The 15,463-nt window shown below is 40.9% G+C and overlaps 3 protein-coding genes across 11 annotated transcripts in view; all 3 read left to right on the top strand.

Annotated features, from left to right (window-relative positions):
• trim33 (tripartite motif containing 33) overlaps positions 1–5,127 on the top strand; it is a 29,783-nt gene extending 24,656 nt beyond the window's left edge. For 3 of the 6 annotated variants that reach the window (XM_085781273.1, XM_085781271.1, XM_085781270.1), the window contains 2 exons: positions 1,369–1,419; positions 4,353–5,127. In XM_085781273.1, coding sequence (XP_085637399.1) covers positions 1,369–1,419; positions 4,353–4,571 — 270 coding nt within the window. In that variant the 3' untranslated portion in view covers positions 4,572–5,127. The remainder of the gene's footprint in view (positions 1–1,368; positions 1,420–4,352) is intronic. The other 3 variants (XM_085781275.1, XM_085781274.1, XM_085781272.1) reach the window with 1 other exon arrangement.
• A 1,151-nt stretch (positions 5,128–6,278) lies between these two features.
• On the top strand, positions 6,279–13,185 carry slc66a1 (solute carrier family 66 member 1). Of its 3 annotated transcripts, none has more exons than XM_085781279.1 (8): positions 6,279–6,403; positions 9,108–9,301; positions 9,391–9,520; positions 9,861–9,948; positions 10,274–10,428; positions 10,533–10,625; positions 11,054–11,239; positions 12,280–13,185. In XM_085781279.1, the coding sequence occupies exons 2-8, from the start codon at positions 9,111–9,113 to the stop codon at positions 12,367–12,369; spliced, it is 933 nt and encodes a 310-aa protein (XP_085637405.1). In that variant the 5' UTR covers positions 6,279–6,403; positions 9,108–9,110; the 3' UTR covers positions 12,370–13,185. The 3 variants fall into 3 exon arrangements, with proteins under 3 accessions (XP_085637405.1, XP_085637402.1, XP_085637403.1); XM_085781276.1 differs by lacking the exon at positions 6,279–6,403 and adding an exon at positions 8,299–8,467; XM_085781277.1 differs by lacking the exon at positions 6,279–6,403 and having other exon boundaries at positions 9,026–9,301; positions 9,861–9,952; positions 10,278–10,428; positions 12,280–12,568.
• Positions 13,186–14,146: 961 nt separating this feature from the next.
• Positions 14,147–15,463, top strand: part of nr1h5 (nuclear receptor subfamily 1, group H, member 5) — a 13,564-nt gene continuing 12,247 nt past the window's right edge. The window contains exon 1 of one of the 2 annotated variants that reach the window (XM_085781267.1): positions 14,147–14,378. The gene's annotated coding sequence lies outside the window, so the exon portion shown is untranslated. The remainder of the gene's footprint in view (positions 14,379–15,463) is intronic. The other variant, XM_085781269.1, reaches the window with a different exon arrangement.

Below are 15,463 nucleotides of genomic sequence, written 5' to 3'. Positions count from 1 at the left end.
GTCACTTGAATATGTTATTTTGAAGTCTAATCATGGATATATTGTTATTGTTGTTACCTCTGTCGTGGGTATCAAAGTGCCTGTGATATCATGTACCCTCTTTCTAACACTGGAGCAGTCTGCTCAATCACTGTATGTGCTCATCAGTTACACCTGACAACCACGAGGTGGAGCCTCTATTTTACTGAGAGCTGAACAGTGTCTAGACTCAGACTACACAGAGACATCACTCCTTTTCTCTAATAGACATTATAAAGCCACAGAGCCTCTCAGCATCACCTCACTATACATGTGTTGTTGTTGTTATGGCACCAAAATTAACAGCAATGTCGGGTCCTCACCTGGGAGGGTGTTGGTAACTCCAGAGTCATCTCAGTTTGCATGAGACATTCCAACACTGTAATGTAATTTAGATTACTCACCTTAAAGTAATTAGTAAGTCATTATTAGGTGAGTAATTGCTGAAGTGATGATTGAGTTGGTAGCACATAGAAAGGTCTAGATATTCAGCATCATCTCCTCTTCCAGGGCAGCAGGCTTAAAACCAGCGATGAATTATTATCACAATAAATTAATTTAATTTAATTCAGTTTTGTTTGTGTAGTGCCAAATCAAAACAAACAAGAACTGACAATGCCATAGAGAGAAACCCAACAGTTCCCACAATGAGCAGCACAGTTAAGAGGAAAAATGACCTTAAATAGAATGAGGAAGATCTGGATTTTCCAAATCTCAAGTATTAGAGAAGAACCCACAGAAAGAGAAAATGTGTCCTGTTAAATTATGTAGAAAAATGATTTAAACCACAGCTGCACAGATTTCAGAATGATGCGAAAGGCTGCCAGGAGCAAGGAGGGAGGGAGAGTTTAGGAGAGCAGCAGCACGATTTATTAATAGAGCAAACTATTTTAAGTCAGATATACATCAAGAATCTCTGATTGATTAATTCTTGTGATCCTTGTAAAGACAGCACTCTTATTCATTCCTAGAGAAGCTTACACGATCTATTTCTTTACACATAAGTGGTGAAGAAACATCAAAGACAGGAAACATGTCTGTTCCAAAAAATGCAAATATGCACCAATGCAGAGATGATGAAAATGTGCTGCAAATTGATTTTTAAGGTCAGGATTGACTAAAACGGTCCCACATGCTGTGTAGTCTCCTGCAGCCCATGTGAACATACGGACCTCCACTTGCTGTTAATTTGTGCAGTAATGACCTGGTGGTACACGCCTCACAGGCCTGATCACAGTGGGCTGTAAGCAGATTTCTTATCTGTTATTATCTAACCTGCCTGTGCTGTGAACTCTTTTCTTCCCCCTGCTGCTTCACTGTCTTTGTTGTAATGTTATTGCCCCTTTTTAGATGTCTCGAATAATCCAGGTTTATGATGAGGAGAAACAGATTAATACACAGGTAAGCCGTTTCAAATGGAGCACAGATGTCCTGTCCCGTCCCACTGAGGCTCCAAGAAGTGTTTTTACGCTTTGTCCTGCAGAGAGAGAGAGAGAATTCATGAGCAGCAAATCTGAGAAAAAAATATATCCAAATATGCAAAATGATTTGATTCTCTCTCAAATCTCAAAGAAAAGTGTTGTGAATAAATATCTGATCCATTTAGTTTCAGGGTGTGAACAGGAACACTTGATTCCAAGACAGAATATGACGCAGAAGTGTTTGATTGATTCTGCGTCTCTCACATATACTCATTTACATAATTCATGATCATGTGTGTATTTTTGTGCTGTGGAAATGTGAAGTATATATTTATTGGCAGGTACACTGAGCTAAACCTAATGCAGCTGTCCTGCACTAAACCCAACAATAACCCTGAGACTTTTGAACTGTTAGTTGAAGGGTTAGCAGATCACAGTATAAACAGCAGCCTGAGCATTCATATCAAACGACGAGTAAAATCTTTAAATCGATTGAAAAGCTCTCAGGTGAGCAGCGAGTTGCAGCAGCAGTTGGTATCAGCTCTGGTCTTTGGATGAATCACCTGCTGATACCAGGATAAAGGACGTTGCAATAGTCCAGTCTGGGGGAGATAAAGACATGAATGACCTTTTCCTAGATGTGCCGATGAGAGAAACAACCTGATCGTGATTAAATGTCTTGAGTCACCTGACTATCAAAGGACAGAGTCAAAAATACAACTTAGGCTCTGGGTCTGTTTTTCACATTATTAGATCACACACCCAGGCCAGATGAGAGATTGATAATATTGTTATTCCTGGATCCAGTTGATTTGATTATAACTATTTCTGATTTGCAGGCCTCATTCGACACCCACTTCCTAACAACATCTAGACTGGATGACTTTATTGGGACATAACAAATGTGTCTGGTAATCAGTTGTAATTTACGCACATATTTATACAGGATTTGATGCAAGGGTAGCACCGATTAGTGTCCATGAAAGCACTTGTATGTACAGAGTACAAAAAAGGTGGACCAATAATAGACCCCATAGGGGCCACACATAAGGTGGAGCATGAGAGGAGGAAGCATCAGCAGCAAACACCAGATTGAAGTTCATCAAAGAAATAGTTTTTATCTTAGATTTAAAAATATGGCTGCTTGGTAATGTGTCTAAACTCAGAGATCAGTTAACAAAGACTCAGTTGTCAGGAACAACTTGTCTTCATTTGGCTACTGAAAAGATGGGCTAGTCTGAAACATGATGGTTTTTAAAGTTGACTTGACCAGACCAGACTGGACTAAGTTCACTAAAGGGAGTTGGTGCTGGAGATGGGCAGAGGTCACCATCAGGGTTTCCATCATCTCGAAATTCTTCACATCTCTCCAGGGAGGTTTCAACCAGCCGGTCGAGCAGGGGACCAATCAAATAGCATTGGGCCTGTATTTAGCTACCAGCTGTGAGACATACTCGTTGATAAGTGGAAATCAGATGTGTAAGAGGGACAAGAAAGTCACAGTGTTTAATCTTCCATAACTTCCACTTCGCTCTCTCTTTCTTTTGTATTCTCAATTTCTTCATCTAACCACAGAGGAGAGGAACATTTGGACTTTTTAAAAATCGGACAAGAGCTAAAGAATCTGAAATATTTGTGCAGGAGATGTTAGAAACACTGACAGGCTGATATATACTGAGGCGCTCTCGGAAATGGGAAAAGATGTATTTTAGGCTTTTAAAACTCGACAGGGACAAGTAATGGTGAATTTAGGGAGCGGGAGCAAATGAGTGTGGTGCAAAATCAACCAAATTCACATGGTCCTAAGGTGTTGATTGAACCGTATGATAACTTTGGAGGATGTAGTTTGTCAATGCTGCTGAGCTTTTACAGAGACGCTTAGATTTAGTATATAGCTCATTGTTATAAATGGGAAGATACAAAGTGATAAAAACACCAGTTATTACCTTTTTTTATATTATTCAAAATGGCCTCACAGCATGCAGTACTGCAGTTAAAATGTTGAATTCACACTTTCTTTTCACAAGCCCCGTCAATCCTACAGTGTTGTGAGGATCAAACCTATAGAAATGAGAGAACCACAACACTAACATTATTTTTCTCTTGGATCAACCAATGCATGGACATCATTTCTCAATGAAACCCAGACAGTTTGCGGTTCACCTGCAAAGTGTGGACCAACAAAAACAACATTCACATCTTATCGACCCAAAAAATCATCCAAACAAACTGGTTGTGCGTTCATTATGACAACCACGAAGGGCTGCTGTGTTCGACTGCATCACTTTAGCTGGGTGTACCTAATAAACTGATTCAATCAACTGATTGTCTGTGAGCTGCAGTGTGTTCAGTAGGAGAGTGACAAGTGTGCACACGTGAAAGGAGAACGTGAGGCCTGATGTGAATTATAGCCGCTGCACATGGGTGTCAGTGACTGTTACGTTGTTTCTCTGCAACTCTGACCCTGAAGTCTTTCCCAGTCTCTTCTCTCTTCAGACAGTTCTAGGGTTTGTTTCCTGTAGCTCAGTCAAATCATACTTTCAGGAGCTGGGCTGTGGAGTTGTTTAGTATCAGTAGAGTTGATATAAGCGGCCAAACAAAAACACAATCAGGGGTCTCTCAAACCCGAATCACCACAGAAGAGCCACAGAAAGTTTGTCACAAAACTGATTTGTGGAAATGCTTCATGGAGCTACAGTGGGACAGGGAGGCAGGACATCTCTGCTCTGTACAACAAGGTTGAGTCGGGGTCAGCCTGCCACCAGTAGTCTTAACCACATCTAATTTGTCTCCGCATTGTCCTCCTATCCTCCCTTCTTCACCTCATCCATTCTATGCGCTCTATGGTGCTCCCCCACCTCCTTCCTCCCTATCATCCTTCACCCTCTTCTCCTCCTCCTCCTCATCCGGCAGGTGGGATCAGAGATGGCGATATCTGGGAAGGCGGTGGCTCTCTACTTCGAGGAGAAGCTGAAGGAGCTGTTTCCGGAGCAGGACTTCCCAGAAATGCCCGAACCCGAAACCACGGAGGAGAAGAAGGCGGACGAGGACACGGATGACTCGGAGGACGACTTCATACAGCCCAGGCGCAAGCGGTTAAAAACAGACGAGAAACTGGTCCACATCAAGTGAGGACCCAACCGCACAAAGAAACGAGAGGTGAAAAACTGTCTTCCTCACGTCTCCACTCCCCCCCCTACGCCTCCTCTGTTTGAGGCAGCAAAACAAATAAAGGACAAAACTCGCTGTACAATCTGCTTGATTTATCTGATCCTTGCCTTTGAATGAATCACCGTCGATGAGAAGTTTGCCTTGATATGAATTCTCTACGGACAGAAACATGGAAGAGCTGCATTTCCTCCTCATGTCACGGACGCTCGACTCGCTTGTACAGACTCTGAAGTAGGACTTGTTTTGCAGTAGTTAAGTTAAAGATCGGCCCTTTCTTTTCTATCCATTTTTCATTTGTAGATTTGTTGTGACAATTGCTTTATAAAACATTCAAAGTACGTGTTCTGTTTAATGTATTATATCTATACTTTGACATGATGAAACCTACCAAGTATTTGTATGACTTTGTGGAAGCGTAATGTAAATAAGAGAATCTAGCCCACTGAAGGTATTCCTACAGTATAGATGTTTGGGTGCATCATCAATAAAACATGTTCTTGAAATATATCAAAGAAAACCTTGTTAAGCCTTGTGGACAGAGTTTTGTTTATCATCCATCCATCCATCCATCCATCCATCCATCCATCCATCCATCCATCCATCCATCCATCCATCCATCCATCCATCCATCCATCCATCCATCCATCCATCCATCCATCCATCCATCCATCCATCCATCCATCCATCCATCCATCCATCCATCCATCCATCCATCACCAGTCAAATACCTCTAAAGTCTTCTTATGTCTGACATGTTATTTTCAGGGTTATCACATTCTCATGTGTGTGATGTCTTAGAAACACTTAAATGGGATTCCTATTCAAATTTGGCGTAGACACTAATTAGGACTTGGAGATGAACTAATTCAATTATGGAGGTCAAGGTCACTGTGATGGCACAAACCATGGTATTGGCTTCTTGAATGGGATATCTCCAGACTGTCCGACGGTGACACAGTGAAGTCATGTTGTTGCAACCGACAATTGACCTCAAATGACCTTAAACGTCTACAATAAAATGTGAAAGTGATGACATTTTAAATCCAAAAGGTCAAAAGTCAACTTCATATTAGCATAATGTTCTACAAAATCCCTTCAAATCAGTGCTGTAGTTCAGGAAGGAGACTGTGAGCACATATGCACATGTGGCAGAGAGGTTTAGATTCTTAAAAGTACCAAACTTTTGTTTGATGACAGTTTTGCTTCTGGTCACCTGATTTGTCAGAGAAGGAAAAGCACAGGTGATGAGCCAACGCATCTGACACCAGAACCTGAGACTGAAGCAGCCAGACAATTCCTCCATCATACTTCATGATTTATACCTGCGCTTTTCCTACCGTCACATATCAGCTGACCACCTGTGAAATGAGTCAGTAGTCTCTGCTGTGCTAATCTTTAACTGCTGTTATCTCCTACACGACACCCGCTCTCCTCTAGCTGTAAAACACAGTAAATATATACAACAAATGTAAATTACAGGGTGAAATGTCAGGTAGCTTGTTAACGGATGGAACGTTTCCTGACCTCCAGGCTCAGATGACCCATATGAAGAGTCAAACTGCAACAATATTGTCTGATAAGAAGAAGTTTAGTCACGTGACCACAGTGGAAAACTTAACCTAAAAAAATAAAGCCACTCAAGCTGACATCAGCGAGGGGAGGTGCTGAGTCGACAGTCTGACACACCGTCAGCTGACACACTTTCATCACCTCACAAATTTCGAATATAGCAAGAGGAGTCCTCGCTTTGCTGTTTCATTCAGTCTGACATTGGATTTAATCAGCTGGTCCAGGTAGGACATTTTCTCCTGACTTGTAATATGTGACTAAAGAATACAATCTATGAAAAATGGAGGGAAAACAAAATACAAAACTTTGTTGTTGAATTATTTCAGGATTATATTTAGTTAGAGTCAGTTCCCATATGTATGCAACTATTTATATATATTGTACATTACATATGTAGTCTACATAAGAAACAATAGCATATTTATGAAACCTATTACAAATAGGAATAATTTGATTTAATTTCAAAAGTATGTGATAACTTTCAAAAGTTTAGAGGGAGAATATAGTATTATCATTCAGCTAAAATTAGAGAAAAAGCAATTAAATAAATGAAGTGTTATCTGTATGTACAGTATATTGTTTACATACAGTATGTTGTCCCTTATAAAAAAAATAACCTAGACTTGAGACAGATTTTACTTTAGGTATTTCAACTGTATGTTAAAATCTTATATCTTTTAGGAGGATATCAAATAATAAGAGGATATCGTAGTCATGATATAGATGACATGACATCGCTCTTGATATATGGACATATGTCATGTATTACATTTCTGTTTGGGTTGTAGCACCTTTAATATATCCAAATAGGGACAAGTAATTAATCACCATAATCTCTGCACTAGACATAGACTATTCTAGAGGGAAAAAAATATTTGAAGATTTTTTTTTTTAAATATGAAAAGATTTTTATTAACTTCTTCAATCACTTTTGTAGTAACACTTCCTGTTCTGTAGTTAAACTGCTCAATCATCACATTTCACCCAATGCATGTGACAACTACTATGAGGTAAATTGACATTTCACTCCTCGTGTTTAAGACTTGTTGTGTTTGCGCTGCAGAGATTTGATGTAAGATCAGACATGTGTAACTAGTTTGTATTAAACTGTGAATGAACTGGCTTGGAAAAAAAAGAGCTCCATGCCGACAGAAACGTCAAAAATGTTACAGCCATGTCTCTGGTCTCTATCTAACTAACACCTAGGGTCAATCAGTATGATAAAAAGTCGCCTCTGTATAGGGGTCATCTCACCTCTGAGAGATGAACTGCCCGCTACAGACCATCAGGCGACCCCCGCCCCAGGGTTCAGTGAGGGAGAACATTTGCATACAGGCTCATTTTACTGAGGATTAACCTCATGGACCTGGATATTATATTGTTTTTCACAGCTGCATACTAAAATGCAAAGCTTGTTGAAGAATGTGGGAGGCCTCTGGACTAATGGTGGCCCAGGACTAATGACTGAATTACCATGTGCAGAGAAATAATCCAGTTTAACAAGGCTTGCTGATATGTGATGAGAGTATGTGAAATGTGCAAGTGCTGGAACACCAGATTGGCTCCACATTAACATGAAAGCATACCATTGGCTTGTTCCACAGCCTTAATAAATCTTTTACAATTGAACAGTCACCACTATAATCTGTTGGCACTGTACATCCTCAATAATGATTGCATTCTCAACCTTAGAAAGCATAGCCAATCCTCAAAGGGAATGTAATATGATGTATGTATGAGAAAATACAGCTGTTTTGTTTTTAAAAAATATATAATATATCTAATACATGGCCTCTGTAACCTCTTGTGGGGCTTCAGGGCAAAAATGTGTTCTCCTGCCCATATTGGCCCATACTACATGGCTGTTTAATTATTTCCCCAAGCACCCTCATTGCACTAATAGATTAACTGATTATGAGAAAATTCCCCAGCAATACGTTTTGATAAATTACTAACACTTAAAGTTGTATTTTAAGCAAAAAACAGAAACAAAAAAAAATTGTTTTTGTTAAAAATTACAGTACATTATGTTTTGTTTTATTTTATTTTATGTAAAAAATGTAGGCAACAAGCAGCTCTTAAATTTGACTTTTATTTTGAAGGCGGTTTTTGTTTTGGAGCGCTCCAGCCGTCAGTCACGTGCTGTGGTGACGTATCAGCTCACTGACCAATCAGCGCAGCTGCACCACAGTGTTGTTTGTTGGTGGCTTCCTTGTTATTTCTGTGTGTGGAGTCTCTCCGACTCCGAAAGGTTTTGGTTCTCCACCGGTATGTCGGCGACTGAACAGGCAAGACACAGACACACACACACACACACACACCGACCGTGTGGTTCGTTTACCGTGTGTTACTCCGTAGAAGTTAACATTAGTGGTAAACGAGCTCTAACCCGTTGGTCAAGTCGTAGGTATCTGTTGTTGTGACATGCTACCTAAGCGTCTCACTCACAATTTAGTGTTTCACTTCTCCGGTTTCGTGCTGAGGTTGTGTGTCTGTTGTGTGGAAAAATACCCATTGTTTCCTAGCTTAACTCGGTGTAGAAACGCAGCTTAACACGTCGCCGTTTTATTTAACGGCTCCCGTGTTGATCTAATCAGCAGCAGCAGACAGAAGTGGACCTGTGGTTGGTGTTGTTTTAAGAGTCGGGACAACCTTTGACCTGTTTACAGATGTTTTTACCTCCTATATGTTGAGGCTCGTGGTCCATATGCGACCTGTTTTACTTTTATACGGCTGACTCTTCTGTTTGGTGTGTGTGATAGAGCTCTGAAACTTCACAGCTGTGCTGTGTCACTGACAAACACATCCAGTGGATGTTTTCTTGGAAGCACCATGTTTACAGGCTTGAGATGTGAAATAACAGTTGTTGTTGTTATCATAGGTATTGTTTTAGTTTAGTTTGAATTAACAGGATGTTTATTTCATCAGATAATGTTGTCAGAAGGAGTCCTCAGTCGGGGAGCCTTTGGATGGACCACTGCGGGAAACTTCACCTCTTTGTGCCCTAATGGGTCCAAATGGGTTTGGGATGGGCTTGGGGAGTGTGCCCAGGATGACAGGGACATGGCCAGCGTCTACCTGGGCCTCCTGTCCATCCTCTGCTTCATGGTGTCCTCTATTCCGTAAGTGCATGAGGAAATGCATTATTTCTCCTTTGACATTGAAATGCAGTGTGTAACTGGGCTTGTTGCTTCTTCCCGTGATGCTGCAGACAGTACGTAAACTCCTGCAAGACAGGGAACATGGACAGTGCCCTCTCTATCTGGTTCCTGCTGTTGTGGTTGGGGGGGGACTCCTGTAATCTGGTGGGCTCCTTCCTGGCGGACCAGCTGCCTCTTCAGGTGACTTGCAGTGATGTACAGTTTTCCAACGCAGTGTAGGGCTCTGACGAAAAAACATATTGATTTCAATTTATCTAGGTCTCAATGTTTTTGAACATCAAAAGTAATGAGAAATACTCATCAGAAGTTATTAAATTATATTTTGTAACAAAAGAAAGGAGTGTTTTTGTTTTTATAATGTTATGACCAAACAAAGCAAATAGATTGTCATATTTTTCAGGTTATAATCTTGAAATTATTGTTTGTGCTTTGATCAATCAAGTTTTGAATGACTTTGTGAAGGAAATAGATTTTTCCCTTCATCTCTGACTTGTTGTGTATCTCTGCTCCTGTCATCCAGACATACACAGCTGTTTATTATGTTCTGGCCGACTTATTGATGCTGGGCATGTACACGTACTACAAGATGAAGAACAAAATGGCTGAGAGTAGGTGGTTTGGTTTTCTATTTTTGTTTTACCAATCAGTTCTCGACATGTCAATATCAGAAACAAGTTCCTGCTTTGTTCTGTGTGAGTTTTAGTGACTTAGTTGCATGTAAGTGTAACATTAATAATCAATTCACTCAGATCAATACTGATGAACAACAACAGAAGGAGAGCTTTATGCCTGTAGCTTGCCCTGATGTCATCACATGTCCTGTATTGTTGTGGTGGTTGTCCCCCTGCCCACCTTTGACACGGTGAGCCTTGTCTGGAGGAATGTGCTGACATGTCTTTCCCAGTAAACACAGTCGTGTCGTCTCTTCTCCAGGAAGAAGGGTCCTGCACGTGGTGGGTGTTGCCTGCGTCCTGGGCTTCACTGCAAACCTTGCCAACCTCCCAGCGTTGGGCACGCGACAGGAAATGATTCCCTCTGGCTTCACAGGTCGCTCCTTGCTCTCCACCTCTGATGTTAGCTCTGTCAAGGTGAGCCCTGTTCATTTGTTGTTGTTTTTTAATTTTTATCAGTGACATTAGGGAAGTGAACAGTCATTTTTTTTGCAAGTAATGTTGTTCCTCTATTGCTTCAGGCTTTTACCCCTAAAGAGATTATCGGTTTCTCCATTGGCTCCATATCGTCGGTGCTTTACCTCTGTTCCAGACTTCCTCAGATGTACACTAATGTGAGTATAAAGTGGGCTCAACTACAGATGATAATTAGAGCCAGTATTTTCATGCTAATTTAATTTCTGCAGCAATGTTACATACACCTTTCATTGTTTAAATGCACTTACTTTTGTCATTATGCTGATGTTGGTAACACTGCATTCAGTACTATGAGTTATAAACAATAAAATTCAGGTAGTCGGAAATAATGATAGTGAAATAATATTAGCCGAGAAAAAAAAAAGCTTCAAAGGCATCAAAAGTTGTGTTTTGATGTTTGTTAGAATGAAAAAAGTACATTAAAGTGAAAGAGGCTAAATTCAACAAACCTGCAAACTGAGCAGGTGAAAGCACAAGTGAAAATGATCCCAGAAGAATCCATGAATAAGCAAACTGAAGGTCGCTCTCTCACTTCCACCCCCTGACCTTTCATTTCTCCCCACAGTTCAAGAGGAAGTCGACAGAGGGAGTTTCTTACTTCCTGTTCGCGCTGGTCATCTTGGGAAACACCTTATACGGCGCAAGTGTCCTGCTCAAGAACCCTGACGGGGACCAAGGCGAGAAAAGCTACCTGATCCATCACCTGCCCTGGCTCATCGGCAGCCTGGGCACCCTCACTTTAGACCTCATTGTATCCTTTAAACAATTCAAAACAAACCTACATGGCTGCTGCAGCGCTCTCCTCAGCCTCATGCATCCACTGCATTTAGGCTGAGCTCAGCTCAGCTGTAAGAGAGGCCATTTCATCAGATGGACGCAGGTCTTGTGACCGTTTGTGTGGAAACATGAGACACAGTATCAAAGGTCCAAACACACAGTGAATCTGGCTTCATGTCAGCAAAGAACCAACTGTGTACACGCTGCACTAGTGGCCCCTGGAGGCCAGTAGGTCTCTTTGTTTCAAGTGAAGATGTAGATGATCCAGAAGGTGACTTGATCATGATGATTGTGTGTTGTAGTTTTTTATATATATATATATATATATATATATATATATATATATAGGATAGTCCTCAAAACTAACATTTTAGTGAATATATGGTTTGATCAGTTTGCTCATCTGACTGGAGTCCAGGGATAATATTTTTCCCAGTTGACCTTGGACCTGCTGCTGAAATAGTTGAACATTTTGGGAAATGCACTTATTTGCATTCTTTGTATCACGTGACAGAGGTGGGTTAGTTTGGGATGAACCACCTGTAACCTGAATGAACTGTGGTCACCAGCAGGAAGTGACTTTGCTTAGCAGTAAACTATAGTGCACTGAGTTGTTTTTGAATGGATTAGAAAAACAGTGGTGAGCTTTAGCTGTGCTGAATCTTCCTGCTTCTCTGGTATCCAGTCTGTACGCTAAGCTACTCTGCTCCTGGCTACAGCTTCATATTTACTGCACAGTCCTTTATTTTAACTTTCAGCAAAGAAGTGACAAAGCCCATTTGCAGCCCAAAGGAGATATTTATAAGTTTTGCTATTGCTACTCACCAGTCCAAAGACATGTTCTGAGTTTAACACAGTCACTCTATAAAAGAGCTGCTATTCAGGGGAGTTATTTTTGTAGCACTTGTTTGATAACTCTGGCTTTCTAGCTGAACTCCTGTCATGGTTGTTGGTTTTGCATTAATCTGATCATTTCCCAGGATTCCTCTTGATTTCCTTGACGCTGTTGCTCAGATCTCCATCCAATTCATGATCTACCGTAAAGCTCCGGCAGAGGCGGACACCGGCAGCAGCGACGAGAGGACGCCTCTGATCAGCAGCTAGACCAGCACGCTGGAGGGGCACGAGCAGCGTCCAGTGAAAGCTCAAATAACACTTTCCAACTCAAAATCAGGATGAAGAAATACTGTACATTTTAGTTTAATTTTATAGTTTTATTTATTATGCTCTTTTTAAATGTTTACAATGTGTTTTATCTTCACATCTCTGGATATCAGGGACTTAAAGGTTCCAGGTGTCGGACGTGGACAGACTTTAAGTTTCAGATCAGACTGATCAGTGCAGCAGTCTGATCTGAGACCTGACTGATATCAGAAACCTGTTGTCAGGGGCGACAGAGTTTGATTTTGGTACTTGACAGTTATGACATTAACCTTTGCATGAAACCCTGTTGGATCTTTTTCACAGGCGTTCATCTTTAGTTTTTTGGACTCTGACATGTGAACACAGTGATGTGTGTCACTGGGAAAAAAAGGATTGTTTTATAACTTTGTAAAAAAAAAAAAAAAAGTGTTTAGTCAATTTTTAATTGATGTTTATATCCTGTGCCATAATCATAAAAACTGAACTGTTTTGAACATTTATGTTTTTTTTAGATGCATTTTTAATTGTAATCATGTGGTTTTATTTTATTGTAGTTCATTTAATTTTTTTTCCATTTACAAACCGGTTTTGTTTGCACTGGTGAAACATGTTGCATGACTTGACACAGATCGTCACTACTCTGTTTGATTTACACATTTTCATCTCACCATTTTTTTTGCACACTTTGAAGCAGAAGTTTGGTTTTTGTACTTTGACAAATGTGGAATGTTCTGGTGGGTCAGTGAACTGTAAACATTAAACTAATGAATGACACCTTTTTATCTGCTGCTGTCAGTCTGGCTGAGCTCTCGTGGCCCGGTTTCCCCTCCGTTAACGCTGCGTAGTCCGCTGTGACTGTGACTCTTTGCTGTGATTTATGATTTTAATGTAATGACCCCTCTCCAGAAGAAACTCGCTCTTCTTTCCTGACGCTTAACTCTCTTTGCCTCCCATTTTTCTACAGAGCAGCAGAGGTCGAGGCCCGCTCTTGGCCTTGACGTCGACCTTTGACATTTTGCTCCCGCTGACCTCGACCCACAGCCACTGTGTTCGACCTGCTCCTGGGAGGCCTCGAGAGCCATGTTGTTTTTCTTCATTAGCAGATTCACACTGGCCTCTCACGACACCCACGCACGCACGCACACACACAGGCAGACACATTTCTCTCACTATTAAACATAATGCAACCACATACACTTAAATTAACAAGGGCCCACCCACTGAGGAAGAGAGGTCAGCACTGCAAATATCAAGGGTTCAGCAAGTGTCTGTGTGTGTGCGCGCTGGGGGTGCAGGGTGTTGGAGTGAGCGGTTGTGAAACAGTGGCAGGGAGATTGTTAGGCAGACTGGGGAGTCGGCAGGAAGAGGCTGTGATAGGGAGCATGCATCCATCACCAGGGATGAACAAGAGCCTGTTTATAAACACTCCATACTGGGAATTTCTTAATGAGATGATTTCAGTTTCTACCAGTGGGGGAGAGGGAAGGACGGGAGGAGGGGGGGTGTCCTTTGTGACTCAAAGGTTGCCAGTTCAAATCCCTAGTGCAACCAGTGGGCCCCACACTGGGAACTTTACTGGTGAATATGTGTTATTTGCAATTTCCCATCGTTGACGTACACAGTGACACGTGTAACCTTTAAGCGCTGTCGTTCCCAAGCTGCGTTTCTCACGTTCATGTTTAACTCATTAAAAAAATAGGAATGATAAAAATGTGCATGAATTATTCCTCACTCACAGGTTTCTGACAGATCTTTGATCCTGGTCCTACACGTCCAGCTAAAACACACATGAAGAGCAACTGTCTCACTCACAGAGGTTCTGTTTACTCTGTGTGTGTGTGTGTGTGTGTGTGTGTGTGAGAGAGAGAGAGAGAGAATGGAGGCTGGGCTGCAGTCAACATTACAAAAAGTGAGAGTTGGACAAAGTGAGAGGACGTTGGGACTTGACGAGCAGAGACCACTTATCAGGGGTAAGTGCACAGCTTCTGTTTCTAATTAACATACGAGGTGTTTACTGACCTGAGGATCAGCAGGTTCAGGTCCTGCATCCTCAACCAGGAAGCTTTGAACTGGGGCAAATCAATCAGGTAAAAAAACAAAACAAGCATGTTTAACAGCGTTGCCACTGACGCCGATAGGAATTTGTTTGAGAGAAATTAACAAAGACGTGAGATGATCGAAGGAAAACTGTTAAAAGGTTTTAGAAATGACTATTGTTAAACAGATTTATACATAAAGAATGAAAATGAATAAAAACTATCAAATATGGATATGCTATCAGCACTATATGACTTTTAAGTCTTTTCCCCCCGCATGTATCTTTTTATTAGATTTTCACATATTTGCATCATGAACAATAGGTGTGTCAGTGTAGCCTTGCAATACCAAAATGTACTATTTAGACTCATCTTAACAGCACATGTCTGTGCAACATGCAACCTTAATCCCTTCAACCTTCCTCATACAGCCCAGAATACCTCATATACAAACCAGAGAAGAACTGGAGTCAGGGTTTTTGACTAAGAAAACAGAGCAAAAGAAAATAAAGGACAGGTTTAGGAGTTTCTATTATGTGTACTACCGATAAATATCATCTGACTGACAGACAAAATAGGAAGAAACAGTCCTTAATTTGATTTTCAGGAAAGGTTCCCACGCCCTCAGGAACCTTTTGTTTGAGACTGGACAGTGAATCTCTTCAATACTTAGACAGGACATAATGTCCCCCAATAAATTATTTAAATAAGTAATTTTAAATAATTCTCATTGGCGCTTTTACATGATAGCCATGTAACAATGTTATTATTACCTTTGTATGTTTTATTGGTTATTATTTATCACTCATTGGTTGTCCGTTTCTGGCCCCTGACTGTCTATACTGATTGCACCAACACATAGTATGTGTTTGTATGTTGTATGATGATATGAGGTAAGCTGCTAATGAATTATCCCTATTGGGATCAATAACGTTTTCTGAATCTGAATCTGAATCTGAATCCAGCCCCTGAACCTGAGTGAACTCATTCTTTAAAAAGAAGGAAAGCACAGATTAACC

This window comes from Trachurus japonicus, chromosome 7 (assembly GCF_045865225.1).
Source record: "Trachurus japonicus isolate A0001 chromosome 7, Traja_1.0".
Classification (NCBI taxonomy): Eukaryota; Metazoa; Chordata; class Actinopteri; order Carangiformes; family Carangidae; genus Trachurus; species Trachurus japonicus.
The sequence above is the reverse complement of the archived record's forward strand: the minus strand, read 5'-3'. Positions and strand labels throughout refer to the sequence as shown.

What these genes read in the sequence shown, in the direction of transcription:
- slc66a1 (XM_085781276.1), top strand. An exon ending in CGGACCAGCTGCCTCTTCAG is followed by an intron (nt 9,521 to 9,860) that starts GTGACTTGCAGT and finishes CCTGTCATCCAG; the next exon opens with ACATACACAGCTGTTTATTA. An exon ending in CCCTCACTTTAGACCTCATT is followed by an intron (nt 11,240 to 12,279) that starts GTATCCTTTAAA and finishes GCTGTTGCTCAG; the next exon opens with ATCTCCATCCAATTCATGAT.